This window comes from Phyllobates terribilis, unplaced genomic scaffold, assembly GCF_046119375.1.
Source record: "Phyllobates terribilis strain yellow unplaced genomic scaffold, ASM4611937v1 Scaffold_200__1_contigs__length_3551848, whole genome shotgun sequence".
Lineage (NCBI taxonomy): Eukaryota > Metazoa > Chordata > Amphibia > Anura > Dendrobatidae > Phyllobates > Phyllobates terribilis.
Window position 1 is genome coordinate 2,565,009 of NW_027362960.1, and position 24,872 is coordinate 2,589,880.

Consider the following 24,872-nt stretch of genomic DNA (forward strand, 5'->3'; position numbering starts at 1 on the left):
ATTAAAGCTAAAATTCCCTTTCTCAAGAAAAGCCTGAATCAATCATAACTGTTCATAACTCCATTCCCATAGGTGGAGAAGAGTGAATATTCATTCTCTTTAGTAGCAGGCACACGTGTTCAACGAGCAGCAGCAGCCAGCTACAGCTACTGCCTGTGCCCCGCTCCTCCGCCGCCGTCCCCCCCTCCACAGTCAAAATGTATTATCCGAGCTATAAGATACACCCCCCACTTTCCTCCAAAACTTTGGAGGAAAAAAGTGTGTCTTATAGTCCAAAAAATATGGTACCTTTTAGGTACAGTGCAAAGGTCAGAAGGGAAGAAGCACCATATTGAAGTTCAGATTTTGTTGTACTGGTTTGAGGGTACCATGTCACTTTGGCAGAGCCGGTGAAGTGCCAGAACAGCAGACCCATCCCCATAAGAGACCCCATTTTACAAACTAAACTTATTAATGAATTCCTCTAGGGGTGCAATGATCAAATTGACACCACAGGTGGGTCACAGAATTTATACCATTGGGCAGTGAAAAAAAAAAAATTACATTTTTACCACCAAAATTTAGTGTTAGCCCCAGATTTTACATTTTCACAAGGGGAAATGGCAAAAATGGCACCAAAATTTGTCCCACAATTTCTGGTGAATGTAAAAATACCCCATATGTGGCTGTACAGTACTGCTTAGCCATACCGAGACTCGGGAGGGGCGGATCGCTATTTTCCTACTGGAGCACAGATTTTTCTAGAATAGTTTGCGGAGTCCATATACAGAGCCCCTTACTGCTAGAAAAGCAGAATCCCCTCTCAAATTACCCTATTTTGGAAATGATAACCCCTTTTGGGAATTTATCTACAGGTGTAGTGACGATTTTGACTCAATGGGTGTTTTCCAGAAACAAGCAGCAGTGGATGTTGCTGAATGAAAACTGCAAACTGCCATTGTATTCCCCAGTACGGTGTAGTGCCCATACATTGTGCCCAGCTCGTGCTTCTGGAGACATGCACCCTTAAATTAGGCGGGTTGTCATCACTACAGAAATGACAAACATATAGATGCTAAATGTGGTTTAGGCACACTGGGGCTCAGAAGGGACGTGAGTACTTGGATTTGGGAGCGCAGAATTTACTGAATTTCCTTTGGGGGGGCGAGGAGCCATAGCGCTCTTCCAGAGCCTTTGTACTACCAATAACGTGGAAGCCTCCTATATTTCCATTGACAGATGACGGACCTGAGTAGGGACTCGCTTTTTTATGGATTGATTTGAAGCATTTTTTGGGAACATTTTACATAACATTTGGGATCACATTTATCCTGCGCTCTACGCTGAGCCCTTATATTGGGGTTTCCATGTAAATCTCCGAGAGACATGATTCAAATGAAACCCAGAGGGACCCATTAACTAAAAGGAGGCAGCAGAGTTACTCTGAACTCAGTCTGGCCTCAGTTCAGTGGTGTCCTTTTTTTCAGAAGTGCACAAAACTGTGGCAGACTTCGCTTTTATGCACACCTAAAAAGACGGACACCGCCGGATCACAGGCCGAACGGTGTCCACAGTGCCTCCTTCTGCCTCATTGTAGGGAATCTTCTGCCAGGGGTTCTGTTTGAATCACGTATTTCAGAGATCTACACAGAAACCCTGGGTGTAACTCTGCGTGCTCAGCACAGAGTGCAGGATAGATGTGTACGGAGCCTTACTGAGATCTTTGGGAGGCAGAATGAACAAATCAGCAGCAGCAGTGTACTGTCACACACTAAAAGACGCTATTTATTGTAAAAACTAGTTTTTTTATCGCCATATTTTGAGAACTATAATTTTTCCATATTTCTGCTAGCAGAGTAATGTAAGGGCTTGTTTTTTGCGGGACAAACTGACGTATTTATTGGTACCATTTTCGTACACATGACATTTTTGATCACTTTCTATTCCGATTTTTGGGTGGCAGAATGAACGAAAAACAGCAATTCAGGAGTTGTTTTTTTTAAGCCATTCAGAGTGTGGTAAAATTAATAAGGCAGCTTTTTCTTCGGGTCGGTACGATTACAGTGATACCACATTTATGATACCATCTTTTTTTTTGTTTTGACGCTTTTACCCAATGATACAAACTATTTTATAGATAAAATAATTATTTTTGCATCACTTTATCCTGAGAGCTGTAACTTTTTTATTTTTAGGCTAAGGGAGCTGTATCACGGCTTATTTTGCCAGACAAGATGATGTTTTCAGCGATACCATTTTTCTTTACATTCGTCTTTTTAATGGCGTTTTAATCCACTTTTTCTTGATCGCAGCATTTAGGGGTTAAAGTACTGGGAGTGGTGTGGGCACTGCTCTTGTCACTGAGTGCCGGGTGTCAGCTGTCAGAATTAGTTGACACCCGGCGGCGATCATGCGCGCACAGTACCTACCGACCTGAACGTATGGATACATCCAAGGTCGTAAAGGGTTAAGAACCATCTGAGATAGACTTAGACACTAATAAAAAAAGAAGAATATCAGTTACACTAACTAAAACCACAGATAGATTAAACAAAAAAGAAAAAACAACCTTAAAGACAAGGAAGACAAATAAGAGGTCAATTATGTGACCTACTCAACCTGAGAGGCAGAAAACAGGATCTCAGTGGAGAGTATTTTGTCGATGCCGAGGTAGGCCAAATACATGCCTAGGTCACCTCAGCCGTCTTTTCCTTTTTTCTGGAAGGGACAGTTTGCCAGTCATTCTCCCTGCCTCGTGGGTTCAAATTTTCCTCTTGAGGATGATCTGGGATGTTGAGGTCCCTTCGTCTCAGTAGGTCTCTACTCTCTTCGTATGTTGTGATAGAGTGCCAGGCATTGCTGTGGTTAATGAGGAGATATAAGGGGAAGCCCCATCTGTAAATGATCGAGTTCTCCCGGAGACTAAAGGTAATGGGGACAGATTCCTGCAAAAGCGAAGGCTAGTAGAGGACACATCAGAGAAAATCTTCACTTGGTTGAAGGTTTTGGGGAGTTACCCTTTCCTTCTTGAGCAGAAGAGCAGGTACTCTTTAACATGAAAGAAGTGGATTCTGGTTAGGACATCCCGTGGAGCAGTCTCTGGAAGGTGTTTAGGGCACGGGACCCTAAGGCTTTGTCAATAATCATATCATGGCTGGAGCAGTCTGGTTATCATACCTGGGTAATGGGACCGTGCTAAATAAGGGCACGGGCTGCCAGTGCACTGCAGTCAAGGGGCAATCTTCTTCAGCTTCCAAGTCATGCCCCCCTCACTGTCAAATTTTAATTCAGAAAGTCAAAATCATTAAGAAATGGCTCATTTCATAACTAAACCTGACAACTTTTGAAAATATGTAAAACAATGTTACATGATCTGAAAGATCCTTGAGCTAGTCGGGTGGAAGGTCCTTCAGCTGCTCACTCAGGACAGGCAACCTCTGATGGTCCCGGTTCCTTCCTTTCCTGCACTGCACCAATCAGTTACATAAGTGTGGGGCTAGAGGAGAGAGAGCAGTTCTCTCAGTGATCAGAAAGGGCAGTGTCTCAGCGTTCTCCTCTGTCACAGGAAGCTGCCTCCAGTCTATAACACCCAATCACTTATTAGCAAGATTTGTTTCTTGCTAAAAATGTATCTTATATGCCACGGGATCTGAGTATTAGTGTTTTTATTTAATCAAGGCAAACATGAGGAATAACAAGGGGTTGTGGTAGTAGTGGACAACCCCTTTAAGAAGATACAATTTTCAGTTAAAACATTCCAACATTCTGAACATTAAAAAATATTCTCCCCTGTGTGACTTCTCTGAAGTTTATTAAGAATTGTTTCCCCAAGTAAAAAATTTCTCAAATTAAGAAAATAAAAATGGTTTTTACCCTGTGTGACGTCTGTGGTGACTAAGAAGAGATTTATTCACAAAACATTTTCCACATTCTGAACTGGAGAAAGACTTTTACCCTGTGTGAGTTCTCTGGTGCCTAACAAAACTTGATTTCTGTGTAAAAGATTTCCCACATTCTGAGCATGAAAAAGGCTTCTCACCAGTGTGAGTTCTCTGATGTTGAATAAGACATAATTTCTCTGTAAAACATTTCCCACATTCTGAACATGAAAAACGCTTCTCCCCTGTGTGAGTTCTCTGATGTCTGGTAAGACTTGGTTTCTCTGTAAAACATTTCCCACATTCTGAACATGAAAAAGGCTTCTCCCCTGTGTGAATTCTCTGATGTTTGATAAGACTTGATTTATCTACAAAGCATTTCCCACATTCTGAACATGAAAAACTCTTCTCCCCTGTGTGAATTTTCTGATTGCCAAGAAGATGCGCTTTCTGGTTAAAACATTTCCCACATTCGGAACATGAAAACGGCTTCTCCCCTGTGTGAGTTCTCTGGTGAGTAACAAGATATGAATTCCAAACAAAACATTTACCACATTCTGAACATGAAAATGGCTTTTCCCCTTTGTGAGTTCTCTGGTGACTAACAAGGTCTGATTTCTCTTTAAAACATTTCTCACACTTGGAACAAGAAAATATATTCTCCGCTGTGTGAAATTGTTGATGTTTTAGAAAAGACTTTTGGAGGGGAAAACTATTTCCATATTTTGAACGTGAAAATGGCTTCTTTGTTTTAGGAGCAGTTCGTTTTTTAATGCTTATTTTGTGACTTTGATTTTCCTTAGTAGTCGGTAATGAATCAGAAGACAGAACCTGTTTCATAGGATCAGATGACAGATCTTTGCTGTGAAGGGATGATGGTATATCTGGAGCAATGGCATTCACTTCAATTGTATCCTGTGGGATCTCAAGATCATCCGATTTGAAAATTGAAGATGTCAGCTGTCCCTCTGATCTCCTGGTACAGTCATCTGCCAAGAATAAAACCAATTATTATTTTTGAATAAAAAAGGGTTAAATTTTATATTTTTGAACATTTCTACTTAAATTATCCATATCCTGTGCTGGGCTGATTGCAAGCACTACAAGTCAAAAAACAACCAGCGAGGCTGCCGAGCGTGAAGAGGCTGCAGCTAAGTACAAAGGCGGCAGTAAAGTACATAGTTTAACACCAGAGCATAGTTTGGTGTTTTCCTTACTAACCTTCTATTTGTTTTTCTGCTTTTACTTGTATTGTTTATCACCATATAGTATGTGCTCCATGGGCAATGCTACCAGGTGTGTGTCTTGTGAGATGTATGCATGCTTTGAACAGCCGTTTGAGGGTGAAAAAGTCTGCGCTCGATGTCAACGAGTTACATATTTGGAAGCCCAGATACCGGATCTAAACGTGCAGCTAGCAACACTCAGGAGCATTGGAAACCTGGACAGGAGTTTAGAGCTCACTGAGATTGTGCTGGTTAGGGCCAGTGATATGGAGGCGGGTGGAGGTGGGGAAGACCAGAATAGAGAAGTATGTAGCTGGGTAAATGTTACAAGAAGGGGTAGGGGGAAAAGTGCCAGGGAGCCCAGTCCTGATCTGGCACAACCTAGTAAATATGCCTGTTTGGCTGATATTAGGATTGCTATCCCAGGACTGGGATCACTAAAGCAGGACGCTCCTAGCAACCAGGAAGATGACTGTTGTAGGAAGGAGGGTAATAGGAGTGCAGCAAAGACCAGACAGATGGTGGTAGGAGACTCTATAAATAGGCGGACAGACGGAGTCATCTGCCGCCGAGACCGTGAATGCCGAACAGTGTGTTGTCTGCTGGTTGCTCGGGTTCAACATATAGCGGATCGGATACCCAGATTGCTGGGTGGGTTTGGGCAAAACTCAGCAGTCATGGTACACATTGGTACTAATGACAAAGTTAGAGGGAGGTGGAAGGTCCTTAAAAATGATTACGGGGAACTAGGAGAGAAGCTGAAGGCCAGGACCTCCAAGGTGGTGTTTTCAGAAATACTGTCGGTGCCACATGCGTCACTAGATAGACAGCGGGAGCTTAGGGAGATAAATAAGTGGCTTAGACATTGGTGCAGGAAAGAAGGGTTTGGGTTCATGGAGACCTGGGCCGACCTTCTCACCAGTCCGGTGACAGGGAGCAGGTGGATGCTGGTTGACTTCAGTAATAATCTCTTTTACAATTAGATTTTTGCCCTAGTTTTTACTCAATATTTATTCCTGTACAAAGGACCTTTTTGAATTAATTAAATTTAATGTAATTGACTCCTGGATGAAATGTAATCATGTTATTTTGAAAAAGAGGTGATGTTTTGATTAAAAATGACTATGAATTCTATATAATCATATGAAATAATCATGTTCAAAAGGGGATACTTAAAGGGACTATGAACTATATGTAATCATCAGACCAATCATTCATTAGTTACTACATATTTTAGTGACATATCTGCACATCCTGTATATGTTAATTCTGATAGATATATATCACTTGCACTTTATATTTATATAATTAGATACATATTCCCTTTACTATATCCCATTATGGCTAATAAGTAATACATCATACATACTCCTCTGTATGCATTACCCCCTGATCCCCTCATTTGAGCTTCATTTTTATCTTATTTGTATTGTTGTATGTTTTTTGTCTATGTCTGTGCCCTTTTGAATTTTTATTACATTAATTGCTATAAAATAAAAAATATTTTTTTATGACTTTTTTGTCCAGTGAATATTGTTTTGTTGGTCTATTGATCTTGTGTTTAGATATTGTGAATTTATTTTCTTGGTAACCCTGAGAAACTCCTTCTGTTTTGTAGGATTTATTCTACTGTAGGGAAGGGCCGCATCTCAATGGGGAGGGAGCAGCTATGCTGGGGGAAAATGGTCAGACGGATGGAGGAGCTTTTAAACTAGGATCTGGGGGGAGGGAGGGTATGCGTGCTTATAAGGGGATAGATAGACTAGACCAGGGATTTCAAACTCAGCTGGGCATATGGGCCGCACACGGAAAAACATTTAATTTGGGGGGTCCGCATTATTTGCATGACAAAGTGACATTTTTAGTGATACCATTTTATTTTTTATACACCTTTTGAATTGGTCCTCATCTTGCAGACATGGTCTCCCATCCAGGTTCCCCATATTGCAGACATGGTCTCCCATCCAGGTTCCCCATATTGCAGACATGGTCTCCCATCCAGGTCCTCCATATTGCAGACATGGTCTCTCATCCAGGTCCCCCATATTGCAGACGTGATCTCCCATCCAGGTCCCCCATATTGCAGACGTGGTCTCCCATCCAGGTCCCCCATATTGCAGACGTGGTCTCCCATCCAGGTCCCCCATATTGCAGAGGTGGTCCCAATATAGCAGGCATGGTCTCCCATCCAGGTCCCCTTGCAGACATGGTCTCCCATCCAGATCCCCTATATTGCAGACATGGTCCCCCATCCAGGTCCCCCATATTGCAGACATGGTCCCCCATATTGCAGACATGGTCCCCCATATTGCAGACATGGTCCTCCCATCCAGGTCCCCCATATTGCAGACATGGTCCCCCATATTGCAGACATGGTCCTCCCATCCAGGTCCCCCATATTGCAGACATGGTCCCCCATATTGCAGACATGGTCCCCCATCCTGGTCCTTATCTTGCAGACATGTCCCCCATCCAGGTCCCCCCCATACTGCACACAGGGTCCGTCCGTCCCCCATACTGCGCACAGGGTCCGTCCGTCCCCCATACTGCGCACAGGGTCCGTCCGTCCCCCATACTGCGCTAAGGGTCCCCATCCCCCCATACTGCGCTAAGGGTCCCCATCCCCCCATACTGCGCTAAGGGTCCCCATCCCCCCATACTGCACTAAGGGTCCCCGTCCCCCCATACTGCGCTCAGGGTCCCCGTCCCCCCATACTGCGCTCAGGGTCCCCGTCCCCCCATACTGCGCACAGGGTCTCTGTCCCCCATACTGCGCACAGGGACCCTGTGCCCCCATACTGCGCACAGTGCCCCCCCCATACTGAGCACAGGTCCCCTGTGCTGTATTTCACATGACAGAGAAAAAAAAAAAAGATTCTCACCTGTCCTCCGTTCCCTCGGCGTCCTTTCTGCACCTGTGGCCCGCGGGCACAGACCCCGTAATGATCGCGGCTCTCTCCAGCAGCCGCCGACATCAGCGCTGTAATGCAGTGTATTGCCGCGCAGAGACCGGCTCTCTGCACAGCAATACCAGTATCAGCCGCCGGCCTATCAGACGCCAGCAGCTGACATCTGCGTCCCAGCGCAGCAGCGTATGACGTCACTGCCATGCGCAGAGGTCAGCTGCTGGCCTCTGATAGGCCGGCGGCTGATACTGGTATTGCTGTGCAGAGGGCCGGTCTCTGCGCGGCAATACACTGCACTACTGCGCTGATGTCGGCGGCTGCTGGAGAGAGCCATGATCGTTATGGGGTCTATGTGCCTGCGGGCCGCAAGAAGCAGCCGGAGGGGCAACAGTGTTTGAGACCCCTGGACTAGACAGAGAGAGTGGGACAGCAGGGGCAATAGAGCATCTAGGGTGGGGCTAGGATATGCAAGGCATGTAGGGAGCTGAGTAGGAGTAGCAAATGTGCTAATTGTATTAAATGTCTGCTGGCAAATGCAAGAAGTCTTGCAAACAAAATGGCTGAACTGGAGGCTCTTATGTCGGTCATGAAATATGATGTGGTAGGTATTACGGAAACCTGGCTGGAAAAAGCCATGACTGAAGCCATGACTGGGTGACAAACATGGAGGGATTACATTTAGAAAGGATAGGAAAGACAAAAAAGGTGGAGGGATGTGTATTTTCGTAAGATCCAACTTAAAACGTGTTCAATGATAACATTGGGAGAAGCTGCGACAATGTAGAGTCAGTTTGGGTAAATATACATGGGGATGGTCATAATGGAAAGCTGCTAAGAGGAGTTTGTTACAAGCCTCCTAATATAGCTGAACTGGTAGAGGACAAAATGATGGAACAAATTAAAAATGCAGCAAATAATAATAGGGTCCTTATTATGGGGGATTTTAACTATCCAGATTTTTGGGACACAGAATCTTCCAGTTGTGCTAAAAGCTACAAATTCTTATTCACAGTTCAGGACAATGACCTCTCTCAGCTGGTAGATGAACCAACCAGGGGAGGTAATCTGCTGGATCTGGTGCTGTCATATAGACCAGATACAATTTCAGATCTAGAGGTCCGGGAGCATTTGGGAAACAGCGACCATAATATGATAAGTTTCAATGTAATATTCAATAAAACATTTCAAAAAGGAAATGCAAAAACCTGAAACTTTAGGAAAGCTGATTTCAACAAATTAAGGGAAGAGCTTAATTGTGTAGACTGGGACCATGTCATGGTAACTGGGGATAGATACCAAACGTAAATGGGGCATGTTTAAGGAAATACTTTGGACTTTGCAAAGGCATTCGATACTGTATCACATAACAGCCTTATACTGAAGCTACAGAAGAAAGGACTTAGATGGGTAAGGAATTGGCTAAATGATAGGAAACAAAGGGTTGTCATAAATGGCACATTCTCTAAATGGGACATAGTCAGCAGTGGGGTGCCGCAGGGATCTGTGCTAGGACCAATTCTCTTTAACCTCTATTAATGACCTGGGGGATGGGATTGTGAGTAAAACGTCAGTTTTTGCTGACGATATCAAACTATGTAGGATATTGAAATCTGATCTTGACATTACGATATTGCAGAATGATCTGGATAAGATGACTGAATGGACAAACACTTGGCAGATGAGGTTTAATGTAGATAAATGTAGTGTAATGCACACAGGATGGAGTAATCCTATGGCTACATATACATTAAATGGGAGTATACTCGGGACTACAGAACAGGAGAAGGATTTGGGTATTCTGGTTACAAGTACTCAATGTCAAGCAGCTGCCGCAAAAGCAAACAACATTTTAGGGTGTATAAAAAGAGAAATAAAATCCTGCGATCCCAACGTGTTACCCCTTTATAAATCACTGGTGAGGCCAAAGCGGAATATGGAATCCAGTTTTGGGCTCCACATTTCAAAATGGATATTCAGAAGTTAGAGTCAGTTCAAAGGTGGCAACTAGATTATTACAAGGGATGTAGGCTTCTCATATGATGAGAGGTTGGAAAAGTTGAGCTTGTTTAGCTTAGAAAAACGACGGATCTCACTGACATGTATAAATATATGTGTGGTCAGTACAAAGGTGTAGCACATGACTTATTCCTTCCAAAGACTAAGGACCAGGGGGCAATCATTACTGGTGGAAGAAAGGCGATTCCGGCACCTAAACAGTAAAGGGTTCTTTACAGTCAGAGCAGTCGGACTGTGGAATGCCCTACTACAGGAGGTAGTAATGGCCGACACTATAACAGCTTTCAAAAAAGGGCTGGATGATTTCCTCGCTACAGGTAATATGGTGTCCTAGAGTTAAATTAGACAAAATGTTACACCTATAGTAGTACATTTGATCCAGGGTTCCTGTACTAATCGCCTTTCTCGGGGTCAAGAAGGAATTTTTCCCCATGATGCAAATTGGCTGAATGTATCCTTGGTTTTTTGCCTTCTTCTGGATCAAAAGATTTAGGTACAGGGATTTTAGTAATACCATAACAGTAATACAAAAAATAAAACTAATTAAAAATTATTTATGGTTATTTGTAATTGTAATAGTGCAGTAATAATAAAAATGGTAATTCATTTGTGAGGCCTAGTTCCAGTAAGTTAGTGTAGTGTTGGTATGGGGAGTACAATTGGGGGAGAAAGGTTGAACTTGATGGACCTAGGTCTTTATTCAACTTACGTTACTATGTTACACTATCTGACTTCCAAACAAGAACCCATCTATCTAGCTAATATCTTTCAGTACAAGGGCGCACACTCAGCAGCGTCTGTGTCCTTCAGTAACATGGATAAAATGGCGCTGAGGGAACATGGCCGGTTTTTATATCGAGAGGAAATGTGATTTCAGCAGCCAATTGCAGAAGCCCTTGTATCTGGACACTGTGGATGCTTCCTGCGCTCTGACTGGCTAGCCACGCATTCCTGACTTAAAGTTACCGGCTACAGGACAAAATAAATAAATAAAAAAATTACAAGCGCACCACTGATCTATCACCCCACTCATCTGCCACATCCCCCCGCTCATCATAAACAAGCACTATGCTAGCCAAACTGTTCAAAACGCTGTAGTTGCCCCGCAATCACGTTCCCGCATTTATTCCCCGAACTTTGACGATTTTTTCCAATTTTAAGAAATTTTGCTTGCATTTCCGATCATGAATCCGAATGTGCCATATTCGTTTCAAATTGAGGCTGCGTGCCCACAATGCGTTTTTCAAGCGTTTTTGCTGTGGAAACGCTTGAAAAACGCTTGGTAATACGTGCCCCATGGTCCCCAATGACAATCTGCATGTTCTGTGCCTATGCTGCTTAATTTTCCGCAGGGGATTTTATGTGCGGGAAAATCCGCAGCATCTCCATTATTTTTGCGTTTATGCATGCGGAATTGCCTACTCAATGCATTAGAAAAACGCATGGCAATTCCGCATGTCAAAAACGCGCCAAAAACAAGTGTTAGATTCCGCACGCGTTTTTTCTGGCAAGGAGATGCAGAAATGAAGCGGAAATTTTCCGCTTCGTTTCTGCATTGAGGGCACATAACCTTAGGTTGTAAGATTGGGTTTCGAATAAATTCGCTCATCACTACTCACCAAGCTGCTTGCCTATTGTCCTGTAGCCAATCCCAGCCTTGTGCAGGTCTACAGGTGTCCTTAGACATCTCTTTGGTCTTGGCCATGGGGGAGAGATTGGAGTGTGATTGATTGATTGAGTGTGTGGACAGGTGTCTTTTATACAGGTAACGAGTTCAAACAGGTGCAATTAATACAGGTAATGAGTGCAGAGTAGGAGGGCTTCTTAACCACTTCGCGCCAGAGCCTGTTTTTGCCTTCGTGACCGGGCCAATTTTTTCAATTCTGACCACTGTCACTTTATGAGGTAATTACTCTGGAACGCTTCAATGGATCCCCCTGATTCTGAGACTGTTTTTTTGTGACATATTGTACTTCATGATAGTGGTAAAATTTCTTCGATATCACTTGCGTTTATTTGTGAAAAAATCGGAAATTTGGCGAAAATTTTGAAAATTTTGCAATTTTCAAACTTTGAATTTTCATGCCCTTTAATCAGAGAGATATGTCACACAAAATAGTTAATGAATAACATTTCCCACATGTCTACTTCACATCAGCACAATTTTGGAACCAAAATTTTTTTCTGTTAGGAAGCTATAAGGGTTAAAAGTTGACCAGCGATTTCTCATTTTTACAACAAAATTTACAAAAACATTTTTTTAGGGACCACATCTTATTTGAAGTGACTTTGAGGAGCCTTTATGACAGAAAATACCCAAAAGTGATACCATTCTAAAAACTGCACCCCTCAAGGTGCTCAAAACCACATTCAAGAAGTTTATTAACCCTTCAGGTGCTTCACAGGAATTTTTGGAATGTGGAAGAAAACAATGAACATTTAACTTTTTTTCACAAAACTGCTACTTTAGCCTCAAATTTTTAATTTTCACAAGGGCAGCCAGAAAAAATGGACCCCAAAATGTGTTGTGCAATTTCTCCTGAGCACGCTGATACCCCATATGTGGTGCAAAGCCACTGTTTGGGCGCACGGCATGGCTCGGAAGGTAAGGAGCGCCATTTGACTTTTGGAATGGAAATTTGACTGGAATCGATAGCGGACGCCATGTTGCATTTGGAGAGCCCCTGAGGTGCCTAAACAGTGGAAACCCCCAACAAGTCACCCCATTTTGGAAACTAGACCCCTCAAGGAACTTATCTAGATGTGTGGTGAGCACCTTGAACCCCCAGGGGCTTCACACAATTTTATAATGTTGAAGGGTGAAAATAAAAAAACACATTTTTAACACAAAACTGCTACTTTAGCCTCAAATTTTTAATTTTCACAAGGGCAGCCAGAAAAAATGGACCCCAAAATGTGTTGTGCAATTTCTCCTGAGCACGCTGATACCCCATATGTGGTGCAAAGCCACTGTTTGGGCGCACGGCATGGCTCGGAAGGTAAGGAGCGCCATTTGACTTTTGGAATGGAAATTTGACTGGAATGGATAGCGGACGCCATGTTGCATTTGGAGAGCCCCTGAGGTGCCTAAACAGAGGAAACCCACAACAAGTGACCGAATTTTACAATCTACTCCTCTGTATAAATTAATCTAGTGGTGGGAAAATAAGTAGGTAAATGGTCACTAAACCCATAGATGAATTCCCACAGAGGTGTCATTTCCATAATGGGGTCACTTCAGGGGGGATTATGCTGTTCTGGCACTTTTCAGAGTACCAGAGCTAAAGAATCCCCCCTGAAGTGACCCCATTTTGGAAATGACACCCCTCTGGGAATTCATCTATGGGTTTAGTGACCATTTTAACTCGATGGATGATTTCCAGAAACAAGCACGCAATGGAAGGTTTAGATTCTGGAGAACCCCCCCTGGAAATTAAGTGAGCTCTACTCGAATATGTCATTCACTAAATGAACCAAATGTTTGAATGACAAATTGGGATACATTTTTACACTTTAAAAACGTGGTTCTGTGTGGTAGATTTTAAAGCAGTCAGTGACGCATAAGGCTGGCAATGATGGGCATTGTGGGCAATAGTAGCGGGTATCACGCCTCATTCCTCTCTTAGTACATACACGACATCTTTTCTGGGGGTTCCTTCTTGTTTCCGTTGCTGGAATAAGTGCAATAAAATGTCGCTCAGTGAGTCTTTTCACATCCTCAGATTCTAATGGATGAGCGGGGCTAACACTTTGAAAGACAAGATTTTCAATGACCTTTTCTTGATAATCAAGAAAAGGATCTGAATTTCCTGCTTTTTTGTACAACACAAAAGAATTGTATGTGGCCACCTGAAACAAATAGATAACCAACTTTTTATACCAGGTATAGGACTTTCTTGATACCTGGTATGGCTGTAGAACCTGGTCTGCAAGGTCCACACCCCCCATGTGTTTGTTGTAGTCAATGACTGACACAGGTTTTTGCTTCGGAGTGGTGGATCCTAGTTCTACAGTGGCCCTTGTGGCATCTGTGTGGATCGAGCTGAGGACAAAAATATCCCTTTTATCCCTATATTTCAGGGCAAGCAGCTCTCCGTTGCGTACAGCCCCTGACTACCCCTTTTGGAACTTTTGGTTGACCAATGGTTGTGGAAACCCCTGACGGTTTTTACGGATGGTCCCACAAGCCCCGATGTTGTGTTCAACCAGACTTTTAAATAGGGGTATGCTGGTGTAATAATTGTCCACATATAGATTGTAGCCTTTTTGAAAAAATGGACTTATCAGCTCCCAAACAATTTTTGCAGATGTCCCCAGATAAGTAGGGCATCCTGGTGGGTTTAGTTGGCTGTCTTTCCCCTCATATATGCGGAAAGCGGATGTGTATCCGGTTGAACTTTCGCACATTTTATAGATCTTTATTCCAAACCTTGCCCTTTTAGATGGGATAAATTGCTTGAGGTACAGTCTTCCTTTGAATTTTACAAGGGACTCATCTATAGAAATATTTTGTGTTGGGGTGTAGAGGCTTAAGAATTTTTCTGACAAATTTTCAATGATGGGTCTAATTTTATATAACCTGTCATGTTCTGGGGCATTTCTGGGCAGGCATTGACTATTGTCGTTAAAATGCCAAAACCGCATGAGCATTTCATAACGGGTCCTAGGCAGAATGACTGAAAACATAGGGGTGGCTTGAACAGGGTGGTTGGACCAGTAGGATCGAATGCTCGGTTTTTTAACAAGCCCCATGGCAAATGTAAGTCCTAAAAATTTTTTTATTTCCGGGACATTAGTTGGTGTTCATAAATTTGCCCTAGCATAGTAAGATCGGGGATTCTGGCTTATGAATTGGGATGCATATAAATTTGTTTGCACGACAATATGCTCTAGCAAGCTGTCTGTAAAAAACAAATTAAAAAAATGAATTGGTCCAAAATCTTCCACCTCCACATTTATACCAGGAGTGGCGTTGAAATCAGGGCTGAATGGAGCAGCCGAATCCGAAGCCTCCCATCTGGGAAATGCTAGATCATGTGGCAAAGCCCCTTGTACACTGGCGTGCGCCAATTCACTAGTAGCAGGGACAGCGCTTGTACTGGGCAGTGTTCCCTGATTTGGAGACGTTTCTCCAGTAGCGCTATTTGACCCTATTGTTGTACTGGTCCTTGGGCTTGAGGATGGACCAGAATCACTGCTCATTTCTGAGCTCTCAGTGTCGCCGCTACTAAAGCCCTCAAAATCCACATCTCCATCTGAGATTGCGCTGTCATCAGTGTCAGAACACAGCAGGGCATACACCTCCTCTGCGGTATAAGTCTGACGGGCCATTTTATTTTTAGATTTTTTGACTGGACTGAACGGACCGGACTGAACGGACGGGACTGATCTGACAGGACTGACTGACCTGACAGGACTGACTGATCTGACAGGACTGACTGACTGACAGGACTGACTGACTGACAGATCTGACAGGACTGACTGACTGGACTGATCTGACAGGACTGACTGACTGGACTGATCTGACAGGACTGACTGACTGGACTGATCTGACAGGACTGACTGACTGGACTGATCTGACAGGACTGACTGACTGGACTGATCTGACAGGACTGACTGACTGACTGATCTGACAGGACTGACTGACTGATCTGACAGGACTGACTGACTGATAGATCTGACAGGACTGACTGACTGATAGATCTGACAGGACTGACTGACTGATCTGACAGGACTGACTGACTGATCTGACAGGACTGACTGACTGATCTGACAGGACTGACTGACTGATAGATCTGACAGGACTGACTGACTGATAGATCTGACAGGACTGACTGACTGACAGATCTGACAGGACTGATCTGACAGGACTGACTGATCTGACAGACTCACTAACCCTAACTCTTACTTTCTTTTTTATTTTATTTTTTTTACTTTCACAGTGGCAAGGCTGACACAGCTCTTGTCACACTGTTTCTCCTCTGCTCTCTCACTGAGATCGGAGGAGAAACAGTGTATTTATCAGGCAGATCGCCCGGGAAAGTTTGTTGCTAAAACAAACTTCCCTGGTGATCTCTCTGATTGGCTGGTGTGACGCTGACATCATCGAGACCTGAGCCAATCAGGTCTCAATGATGTCAGAGGTCACAGCACCGGGATCCCCGCCGCTCCTGAGGTATGTGGGGGGTCCCGATCGCCGACCACCAGCTGTTACTATCTTTTAAATGCCGCGATCGCTATGGATCGCGGCATCTAGAAGATAGGAACAGGTTAACATCATGGGGACCTGATCCATTCAGGTCCCCATGATGCCACATGTCAGAGCTATCGCTCTGAACCGGTACCGCAGCGCTAGCAGGACCCTGGGGGTCCTGAGCGCTGCGGGACCACCCACCGTTTTTAAACGTCGGCGCTGCACAGAGCCCGGGCAGCGCCGACGTTTATGTACAGTGGGCGGTCCTGAACCGGTTAAAGAAAAACGAACAGGTCTGTGAGAGAACAGAATTCTTGCTGGTTGGTAGGTGATCAAATACTTATTTAATGCAATAAAATACAGTTTAATTATTTAAAAATCATACAATGTGATTTTCTGGATTTTTTTTAAGATTCTGTCTCTCACAGGTGAAGTGTACCTACGATAAACTTGCAAAATCAGCAGTGTATCAAATACTTATTTTCCCCACAGTAGCAGCAGCTATGGACGTCCATCACGATAGCTTCATCCTCATCGCTAATGCTATAATATGAGAAGTTCAGCTAACAGGCTCTAATGATTGGCATTATCTAGGAGACTGTCTATTGTACTATATGATTGCTGAAAAGATTAGGGATAAAGCAAGAGAATCTCTCAATATCCTATAACTGCTGCTATAAGCACAAGATAAGAGAAACTGCCAATGTGTCGGCTTCATGAATTTTAAAGCTTACCACGGTGAATTTATTCACAGTTCTCCTGAATAAATTGTTCTGTTAGATAGAAACGGTAGGAAGATCTATTATCCTGATTAAACAAACATAATTGATATATATTGCAATAATCTTGAGTGACAAACTCTTTACTACTAATATCCTAGCTGACTTTCAGTTCTGGGACCATTGAGTCAATAATTTTTACATTTTGCTACTATATTTCTAGTTTTAATCGTGAAAAAATAAAAGTTAATTTTTACCATTTACTCCAATTGGATTAGTCTGTGAAATTTGGAAATATAAGTTTTGGAGATATATAATAATTTGTCAGAGCAGTGAATGGATTTACAGATCTGGGCAGTTAAAGGTCAGCATCTCCTAATCCCAGGGGGGAGGTGGATCCTCCAGGTTGTAAGTTCTATAGAAAAGGGCTTTCATAATTCACAAAGTCATTTGAACAGTTTTCGGTGGAAGAGAATGTTGTACTTTAATGGAAAAATGGTGATCACACAACCTATAAAGCAGCCACAGCCGGTGACTGAGAAGAATCTGTGACTTTTCTACATTTAGTGGTTACTACTCACCTGGGTGGTCATATGTAGGAATCCCCTCTTTACACCGCTCATCACCCCTTACATATGTCTCTGTAGTATTAATATGGGTCAGATCTTCACCCTGAAACAAATATTGTAAAAGTCACAAACAGATAAGAAGTCACATCTATGATCAGCTCTAATCCTGCCATCTCCTCCGATCTCATTACACAAGTATAAAACATATAATACTGGTGGATAAAACAAGACTGAGCACAAGACCTTCACAGCCGTCTACACATCATAGGGGAGATCTCATGACACCTTCTCTCCATCTACCTGATGATCCTGAGGAACATTGGGATCTTCTTGTTTACAGTCATGTGGAAGAAAAGGACGGGGACATCTCTCTGGTGTTGTCCTCTTACTGGATCGATCTGGAGGAAACACATACAAGGACTGAATTCGTTCTTTACATACAGATAATTATAGGCCGTGTGTATTTAGTCCTGTCTATTACCTGGTGATGTGAGGGGCTGAGGAACCTCCATCATGACGTCCTTGTACAGATCTTTGTGTCCTTCTAAATACTCCCACTCCTCCATGGAGAAATAGACGGCGACATCCTGACACCTTATAGGAACCTGACACATATAATGATACCGTCATCCCCCCGATCCCTCCATAGCACTACTGTATAATGTCCCAGCATTCCCAGCAGTGTCACCTCTCCAGTCAGCAGCTCAATCATCTTGTAGGTGAGTTCTAGGATCTTCTGGTCATTGATGTCATCATGTATCAGGGGGTGAGGTGGAGGCCCAGTGATTGGGCTCAGGGGTCTTCCCCATCCCTCAGACACAGGTGCCTGACAGCGCTCACTAGAGGTCTTCTTCACTACTGTATAATCCTGGTAATGGAGAGACACATTAATAAATCTCACTCCAGACATTTCCAGAGTCCTCACCTCTCCAGTTCTGTCCATCTGTTATTCCCATAGATAAGAATGATGTAATGTGACGTCATCAGAATCTCTCACCTCTCCAGTAAGCCGGAAGAGGATCTCTAGAGTGAGGTGTAATATCCTCTCCGCCATCTTGTCTCTGTCCATAACCATCCTTGATGGGTAAATCAGGAAAATTCTCTTATATAGAAGATATTCACTGAGAGGGTCCGATATTGTAGACACCTGAATGAGAAGAAGATGAGACGATGTAACATTATAAAAATCCTGTGTGATAATACAATTACTGGAGATAATAAGGGAAACATATGAGGAGATATATTATTTTACAGTATCTAGTTTTCTTCTTTACATCTAGTAATAAAACCTATATATTTTAGACCACAGACCACAAGCAGTTTCTTCCTTGGAGTCTGTAGCTGAATATGTTTCTCATAGACTCATCTTCCATAACGCTAATTCGCGTCTCATTTAAATCTTTATGACAACCCAAAACATCCAAATAACCCTGATCAAAAGTTCACATACCCTGGTGATTTTGGCCTGATAACATGCACAGAATTTGACACAAATGGGTTTGAATGGCAACTAAAGGTAACATCCTCACCTGTAACCTGTGTGCTTGTAATCAGTGTGTGTGCATAAAAGCTGAGTGAGTTTCTGGGATCCAGACAGACTCTTGCATCTTTCATCCAGCCACTGACGTTTCTGGATTGTGAGTGAAAAGAATTGTCAACGGATCTACGAGAAAAGGTAGTTGAACTATATAACACAAGAAAGGGATACAAAAAAAAATAGCCAATGAATTGATAATGCCAGTCAGCAGCATTCAAACTATGAATAACAAATGGAAAATAAGGGGCTCTGTAAAAACCAAACCATGGTCAGGTAGACCAACAAAAATTTCAGCCACAACTGCCAGGAAAATTGTTTGGGATTCAAAGAAAAACCCACAAATAACATCAGCTGTAATTCATGACTCTATGAAAACTAGCGGGGTGGCTGTTTCAAGATGCACGATAAGGAGGCAATTAAAGAAAAATGGGTGCATGGTCGCCAGAAGAAAGCCATTACTGCGCAAATGCCACAAAGCATCTCGCCTACAATACGCCAAACAGCACAGAGACAAGCCTCAAAACTTCTGGAACAAGGTAATTTGGAGTGATGAGACCAAAATTGAACTTTTTGGCCACAACCATAAACATTACATTTAGATAGAGGTCAACAAGGCCTATGATAAAAAGGAACACCATTCCTACTGTAAAGCACGGAGGTGGATCGCTTATGTTTTGGGATTGTGCGAGCTACAAAGGCACAGGAACTTGGTAAAAGTTGAAGGAAAGATGAATGCAGCACGTTATCAGCAAATACTGGAGGCAAATTTGCACTCATCAGCCCGGAAGCTGCGCATGGGACGTACTTGGACGTTCCAACATGACAAGTGATTTTGATGAGTGATTCTGACAAGTGATTTTGATGAGTGATTCTGACAAGTGATTTTAACGAGTGATTCTGACAAGTGATTTTGACGAGTCATTCTGACAAGTGATTTTGACGAGTGATTCTGACAAGTGATTTTGACAAATGATTCTGACAAGTGATTTTGACGAGTGATTCTGACAAGTGATTTTGATGAGTGATTCTGACAAGTGATTTTGATGAGTGATTCTGACAAGTGATTTTGATGAGTGATTCTGACAAGTGATTTTGACGAGTGATTCTGACAAGTGATTTTGATGAGTGATTCTGACAAGTGATTTTGACGAGTGATTCTGACAAGTGATTTTGACGAGTAATTCTGACAAGTGACTTTGACAACTGTAATAATAATAATAAAAAAAAATTAACTGTTCGCTGTTGGGACTTGACCCCAAAATTCTGTGTCCCAAAGCCAGTGCACTAACCACTGAACTATAAACTCAGCTGTAAAAATATAGGAGTTCTATTTGGTTACATTATTTTCAGTGCACACTTGTCTAAAACTCATTGGGACTTATGCACAGACTGAAAGCAAGCCAAATTCAAATGATATTTAATTTTGATGTGTGAGTCTGATGTGTGACTTACTTCAAACTTCAGAATCATAATGACTTTTAGTCATCCTGAGTATTTTCATGGTTGATTTCATAAGACAAGAAAAGGTATCAGTTAGTATCACTTGACTGGATAGCGCAATAGTAAGGCACCAGTCTCTAAAGCTGCAGTGTTAGATTTCAAATCCTGATAGGAATAAGATTTTTTTTTTATTATTATTACTATGGCTATTTCGCACACAAACTACAGGGGTGTTTTACTTTTAATATCTGACACTCAGATTGTCATCCTGATGTGTTAATAGTTTCAGACACGCTGTCTATTTGCATGGTAAATTACATAGCCAAAGTAAATTGGGAGTTTGTAGCCAGTTCTTTGGTGGATGGAAATAAAAATTTACAATAAAGACATTTTATCACTAGACCCCTTTAAGAAATTATGCAAATATAAAGTCACTTGGAAATATATATGCAGTAAATTAGTGCCTCCCAATTTAGTTTGGCTATGTAATTTACCATGCAAATAGACAGTGTATAATAGATCTCTCTGTCTGTAATGACTATATAATAGATCCCTCTGTGTGTAATGACTCTATATAATAGATCCCTCTGTGTGTAATGACTCTATATAATAGATCCCTGTGTGTAATGACTCTATATAATAGATCCCTCTGTGTGTAATGACTCTATATAATAGATCTCTCTGTCTGTAATAACTCTATATAATAGATCCCTCTGTGTGTAATGACTCTATATAATAGATCCCTCTGTGTGTAATGACTCTATATAATAGACCCCTCGGTGTGTAATGACTCTATATAATAGATCTCTCTGTGTGTAATGACTCTATATAATAGATCCCTCTGTGTGTAATGACTCTATATAATAGATCACTCTGTGTGTAATGACTATATAATAAATCCCTCTGTGTGTAATGACTCTATATAATAGATCTCTCTGTGTGTAATGAGGCTCTATAATAGATCCCTCTGTGTGTAATGACTATATAATAGATCCCTCTGTGTGTAATGACTCTATATAATAGATCCCTGTGTATAATGACTTTATATAATAGATCCCTCTGTGTGTAATGACTCTATATAATGGATCCCTCTGTGTGTAATGACTCTATCTAATAGATCCCTCTGTGTGTAATGACTCTATATAATAGATCCCTGTGTGTAATGACTCTATCTAATAGATCCCTCTGTGTGTAATGACTCTATATAATAGATCCCTCTGTGTGTAATGACTCTATATAATAGATCCCTCTGTGTGTAATGACTCTATATAATAGATCCCTCTGTGTGTAATGACTCTATATAATAGATCCCTCTGTGTGTAATGACTCTATATAATAGATCCCTCTGTGTGTAATGACTCTATATAATAGATCCCTGTGTGTAATGACTTTATATAATAGATCCCTCTGTGTGTAATGACTCTATATAATAGATCCCTCAGTGTGTAATGACTCTATATAATAGATCCCTGTGTGTAATGACTCTATATAATAGATCACTCTGTGTGTAATGACTCTATATAATAGATCCCTCTGTGTGTAATGACTCTATATAATAGATCCCTCTGTGTGTAATGACTCTATATAATAGATCCCTCTGTGTGTAATGACTCTATATAATAGATCCCTCTGTGTTAATTACTCTATATAATAGATCCCTGTGTGTAAAGACTCTATATAATAGATCCCTCTGTGTGTAATGAGGCTCTATAATAGATCCCTCTGTGTGTAATGACTCTATATAATAGATCCCTCTGTGTGTAATGACTCTATATAATAGATCCCTGTGTGTAATGACTTTATATAATAGATCCCTCTGTGTGTAATGACTCTATATAATAGATCCCTCTGTGTGTAATGACTCTATATAATAGATCCCTCTGTGTGTAATGACTCTATATAATAGATCCCTCTGTGTGTAATGACTCTATATAATAGATCTCTCTGTCTGGAATGCCTCTATATAATAGATCCCTCTGTGTGTAATGACTCTATATAATAGATCCCTCTGTGTGTAATGACTCTATATAATAGACCCCTAGGTGTGTAATGACTCTATATAATAGATCTCTCTGTGTGTAATGACTCTATATAATAGATCCCTCTGTGTGTAATGACTCTATATAATAGATCACTCTGTGTGTAATGACTCTATATAATAAATCCCTCTGTGTGTAATGACTCTATATAATAGATCCCTCTGTGTGTAATGAGGCTCTATAATAGATCCCTCTGTGTGTAATGACTCTATATAATAGATCCCTCTGTGTGTAATGACTCTATATAATAGATCCCTGTGTGTAATGACTTTATATAATAGATCCCTCTGTGTGTAATGACTCTATATAATAGATCCCTCAGTGTGTAATGACTCTATATAATAGATCCCTCTGTGTGTAATGACTCTATATAATAGATCACTCTGTGTGTAATGACTCTATATAATAGATCCCTCTGTGTGTAATGACTCTATATAATAGATCCCTCTGTGTGTAATGACTCTATATAATAGATCCCTGTGTGTAATGACTCTATATAATAGATCCCTCTGTGTTAATTACTCTATATAATAGATCCCTGTGTGTAAAGACTCTATATAATAGATCCCTCTGTGTGTAATGACTCTATATAATAGATCCCTCTGTGTGTAATGATTCTATATAATAGATCCCTCTGTGTGTAATGACTCTATATAATAGATCCCTCTGTGTGTAATGACTCTATATAATAGATCGCTCTGTGTGTAATGACTCTATATAATAGATCCCTCTGTGTGTAATGACTCTATATAATAGATCCCTCTGTGTGTAATGACTCTATATAATAGATCGCTCTGTGTGTAATGACTCTATATAATAGATCCCTCTGTGTGTAATGACTCTATATAATAGATCCCTCTGTGTGTAATGACTCTATATAATAGATCCCTCTGTGTGTAATGACTCTATATAATAGATCCCTCTGTGTGTAATGACTCTATATAATAGATCCCTCTGCGTGTAATGACTCTATATAATAGACCCCTCTGTGTGTAATGACTCTATATAATAGACCCCTCTGTGTGTAATGACTCTATATAATAGATCCCTCTGTGTGTAATGACTCTATATAATAGATCACTCTGTATGTAATGACTCTATATAATAGATCCCTCTGCGTGTAATGACTCTATATAATAGATCCCTCTGTGTAATGACTCTATATAATAGATCCCTCTGTGTGTAATGACTCTATATAATAGATCCCTGTGTAATGACTCTATATAATAGATCCCTCTGTGTGTAATGACTCTATATAATAGATCCCTCTGTGTGTAATGACTCTATATAATAGACCCCTCTGTGTGTAATGACTCTATATAATAGATCCCTCTGTGTGTAATGACTCTATATAATAGATCCCTCTGTGTGTAATGACTCTATATAATAGATCCCTCTGTGTGTAATGACTCTATATAATAGATCCCTCTGTGTGTAATGACTCTATATAATAGATCCCTCTGTGTGTAATGACTCTATATAATAGATCACTCTGTATGTAATGACTCTATATAATAGATCCCTCTGCGTGTAATGACTCTATATAATAGATCCCTCTGTGTAATGACTCTATATAATAGATCACTCTGTGTGTAATGACTCTATATAATATAGGAGTTTCACTTTTTGTATTGAAGAACTGAAATAAACTAACTTTTTGATGATATTCTAATTTAGTGAGAAACGCTTGTAGCACTGGTGTGTGCATATGAATAAAGGAAACGGCTGTATACATGTGTATATAAGACTGGTAACATATATATAATGGTGATTGTGTCCTTCTGTCTGAAGCCTGCACTATTTGTTTCCAGAGTCAGTGCATGTGCATGCCGCATTACGGCGCCGCTTTATTGAAGATATTGAGTGTGCGAATTCACAGACACAGTGTCTTCAATACAATGACACCGGAGGGTATTACAGAGCACAAACTTGCCGGGTCCATGTGCCACAATACACGCTGCCGGCCAATCAAGGGCCAGCAGTGACGGTGGCGTGCATGTGACTGGGCGCATCGCAGTGATGTCGTTCACCCCCGTTGCTTGGACACTGAAGTCAGCTACAGTCTTCAGAAGACGACGATGCCCTGCAGGGGAGCGGGGGAGAGGCGAGTAGGATGCGGAGATTGTTCAGGTTGGGAATAGATGGGGACGGTGGTGAGGAGTCAGATGTGTCTGTGCTGTAATCTCCGCAGACGAGTCCTGGCTGGAGAAGTCACAATGTCTTTCTGAGAAAGATGGAAAAGTGAACGACTCCATCAGAAAGAACATCAGCTGTGATTATCTGTAACTGTGCTGTAGTCTATATGTCCTGCAGGACCGGTATCTACCACTAGATGTCACTGTATGGCGGGAATAGTGAGGGACTTTGTGG

The 24,872-nt window shown here is 41.7% G+C and overlaps 2 protein-coding genes across 2 annotated transcripts; both read right to left on the reverse strand.

Moving 5' to 3' along the window:
* Positions 1-3,704: 3,704 nt before the first annotated feature.
* Positions 3,705-17,659, reverse strand: LOC141213609 (uncharacterized). The gene is made up of 3 exons (XM_073665217.1): positions 17,633-17,659; positions 17,499-17,589; positions 3,705-4,846 (listed from the first exon to the last, which is right to left on the reverse strand). The coding sequence occupies exons 1-3, from the start codon at positions 17,657-17,659 to the stop codon at positions 3,930-3,932; spliced, it is 1,035 nt and encodes a 344-aa protein (XP_073521318.1). The 3' UTR covers positions 3,705-3,929.
* A 291-nt stretch (positions 17,660-17,950) lies between these two features.
* On the reverse strand, positions 17,951-20,493 carry LOC141213610 (gastrula zinc finger protein XlCGF66.1-like). The gene is made up of 4 exons (XM_073665218.1): positions 20,476-20,493; positions 18,484-18,633; positions 18,175-18,354; positions 17,951-18,091 (listed from the first exon to the last, which is right to left on the reverse strand). The coding sequence occupies exons 1-4, from the start codon at positions 20,491-20,493 to the stop codon at positions 17,951-17,953; spliced, it is 489 nt and encodes a 162-aa protein (XP_073521319.1).
* Between the last annotated feature and the right edge of the window lie 4,379 nt (positions 20,494-24,872).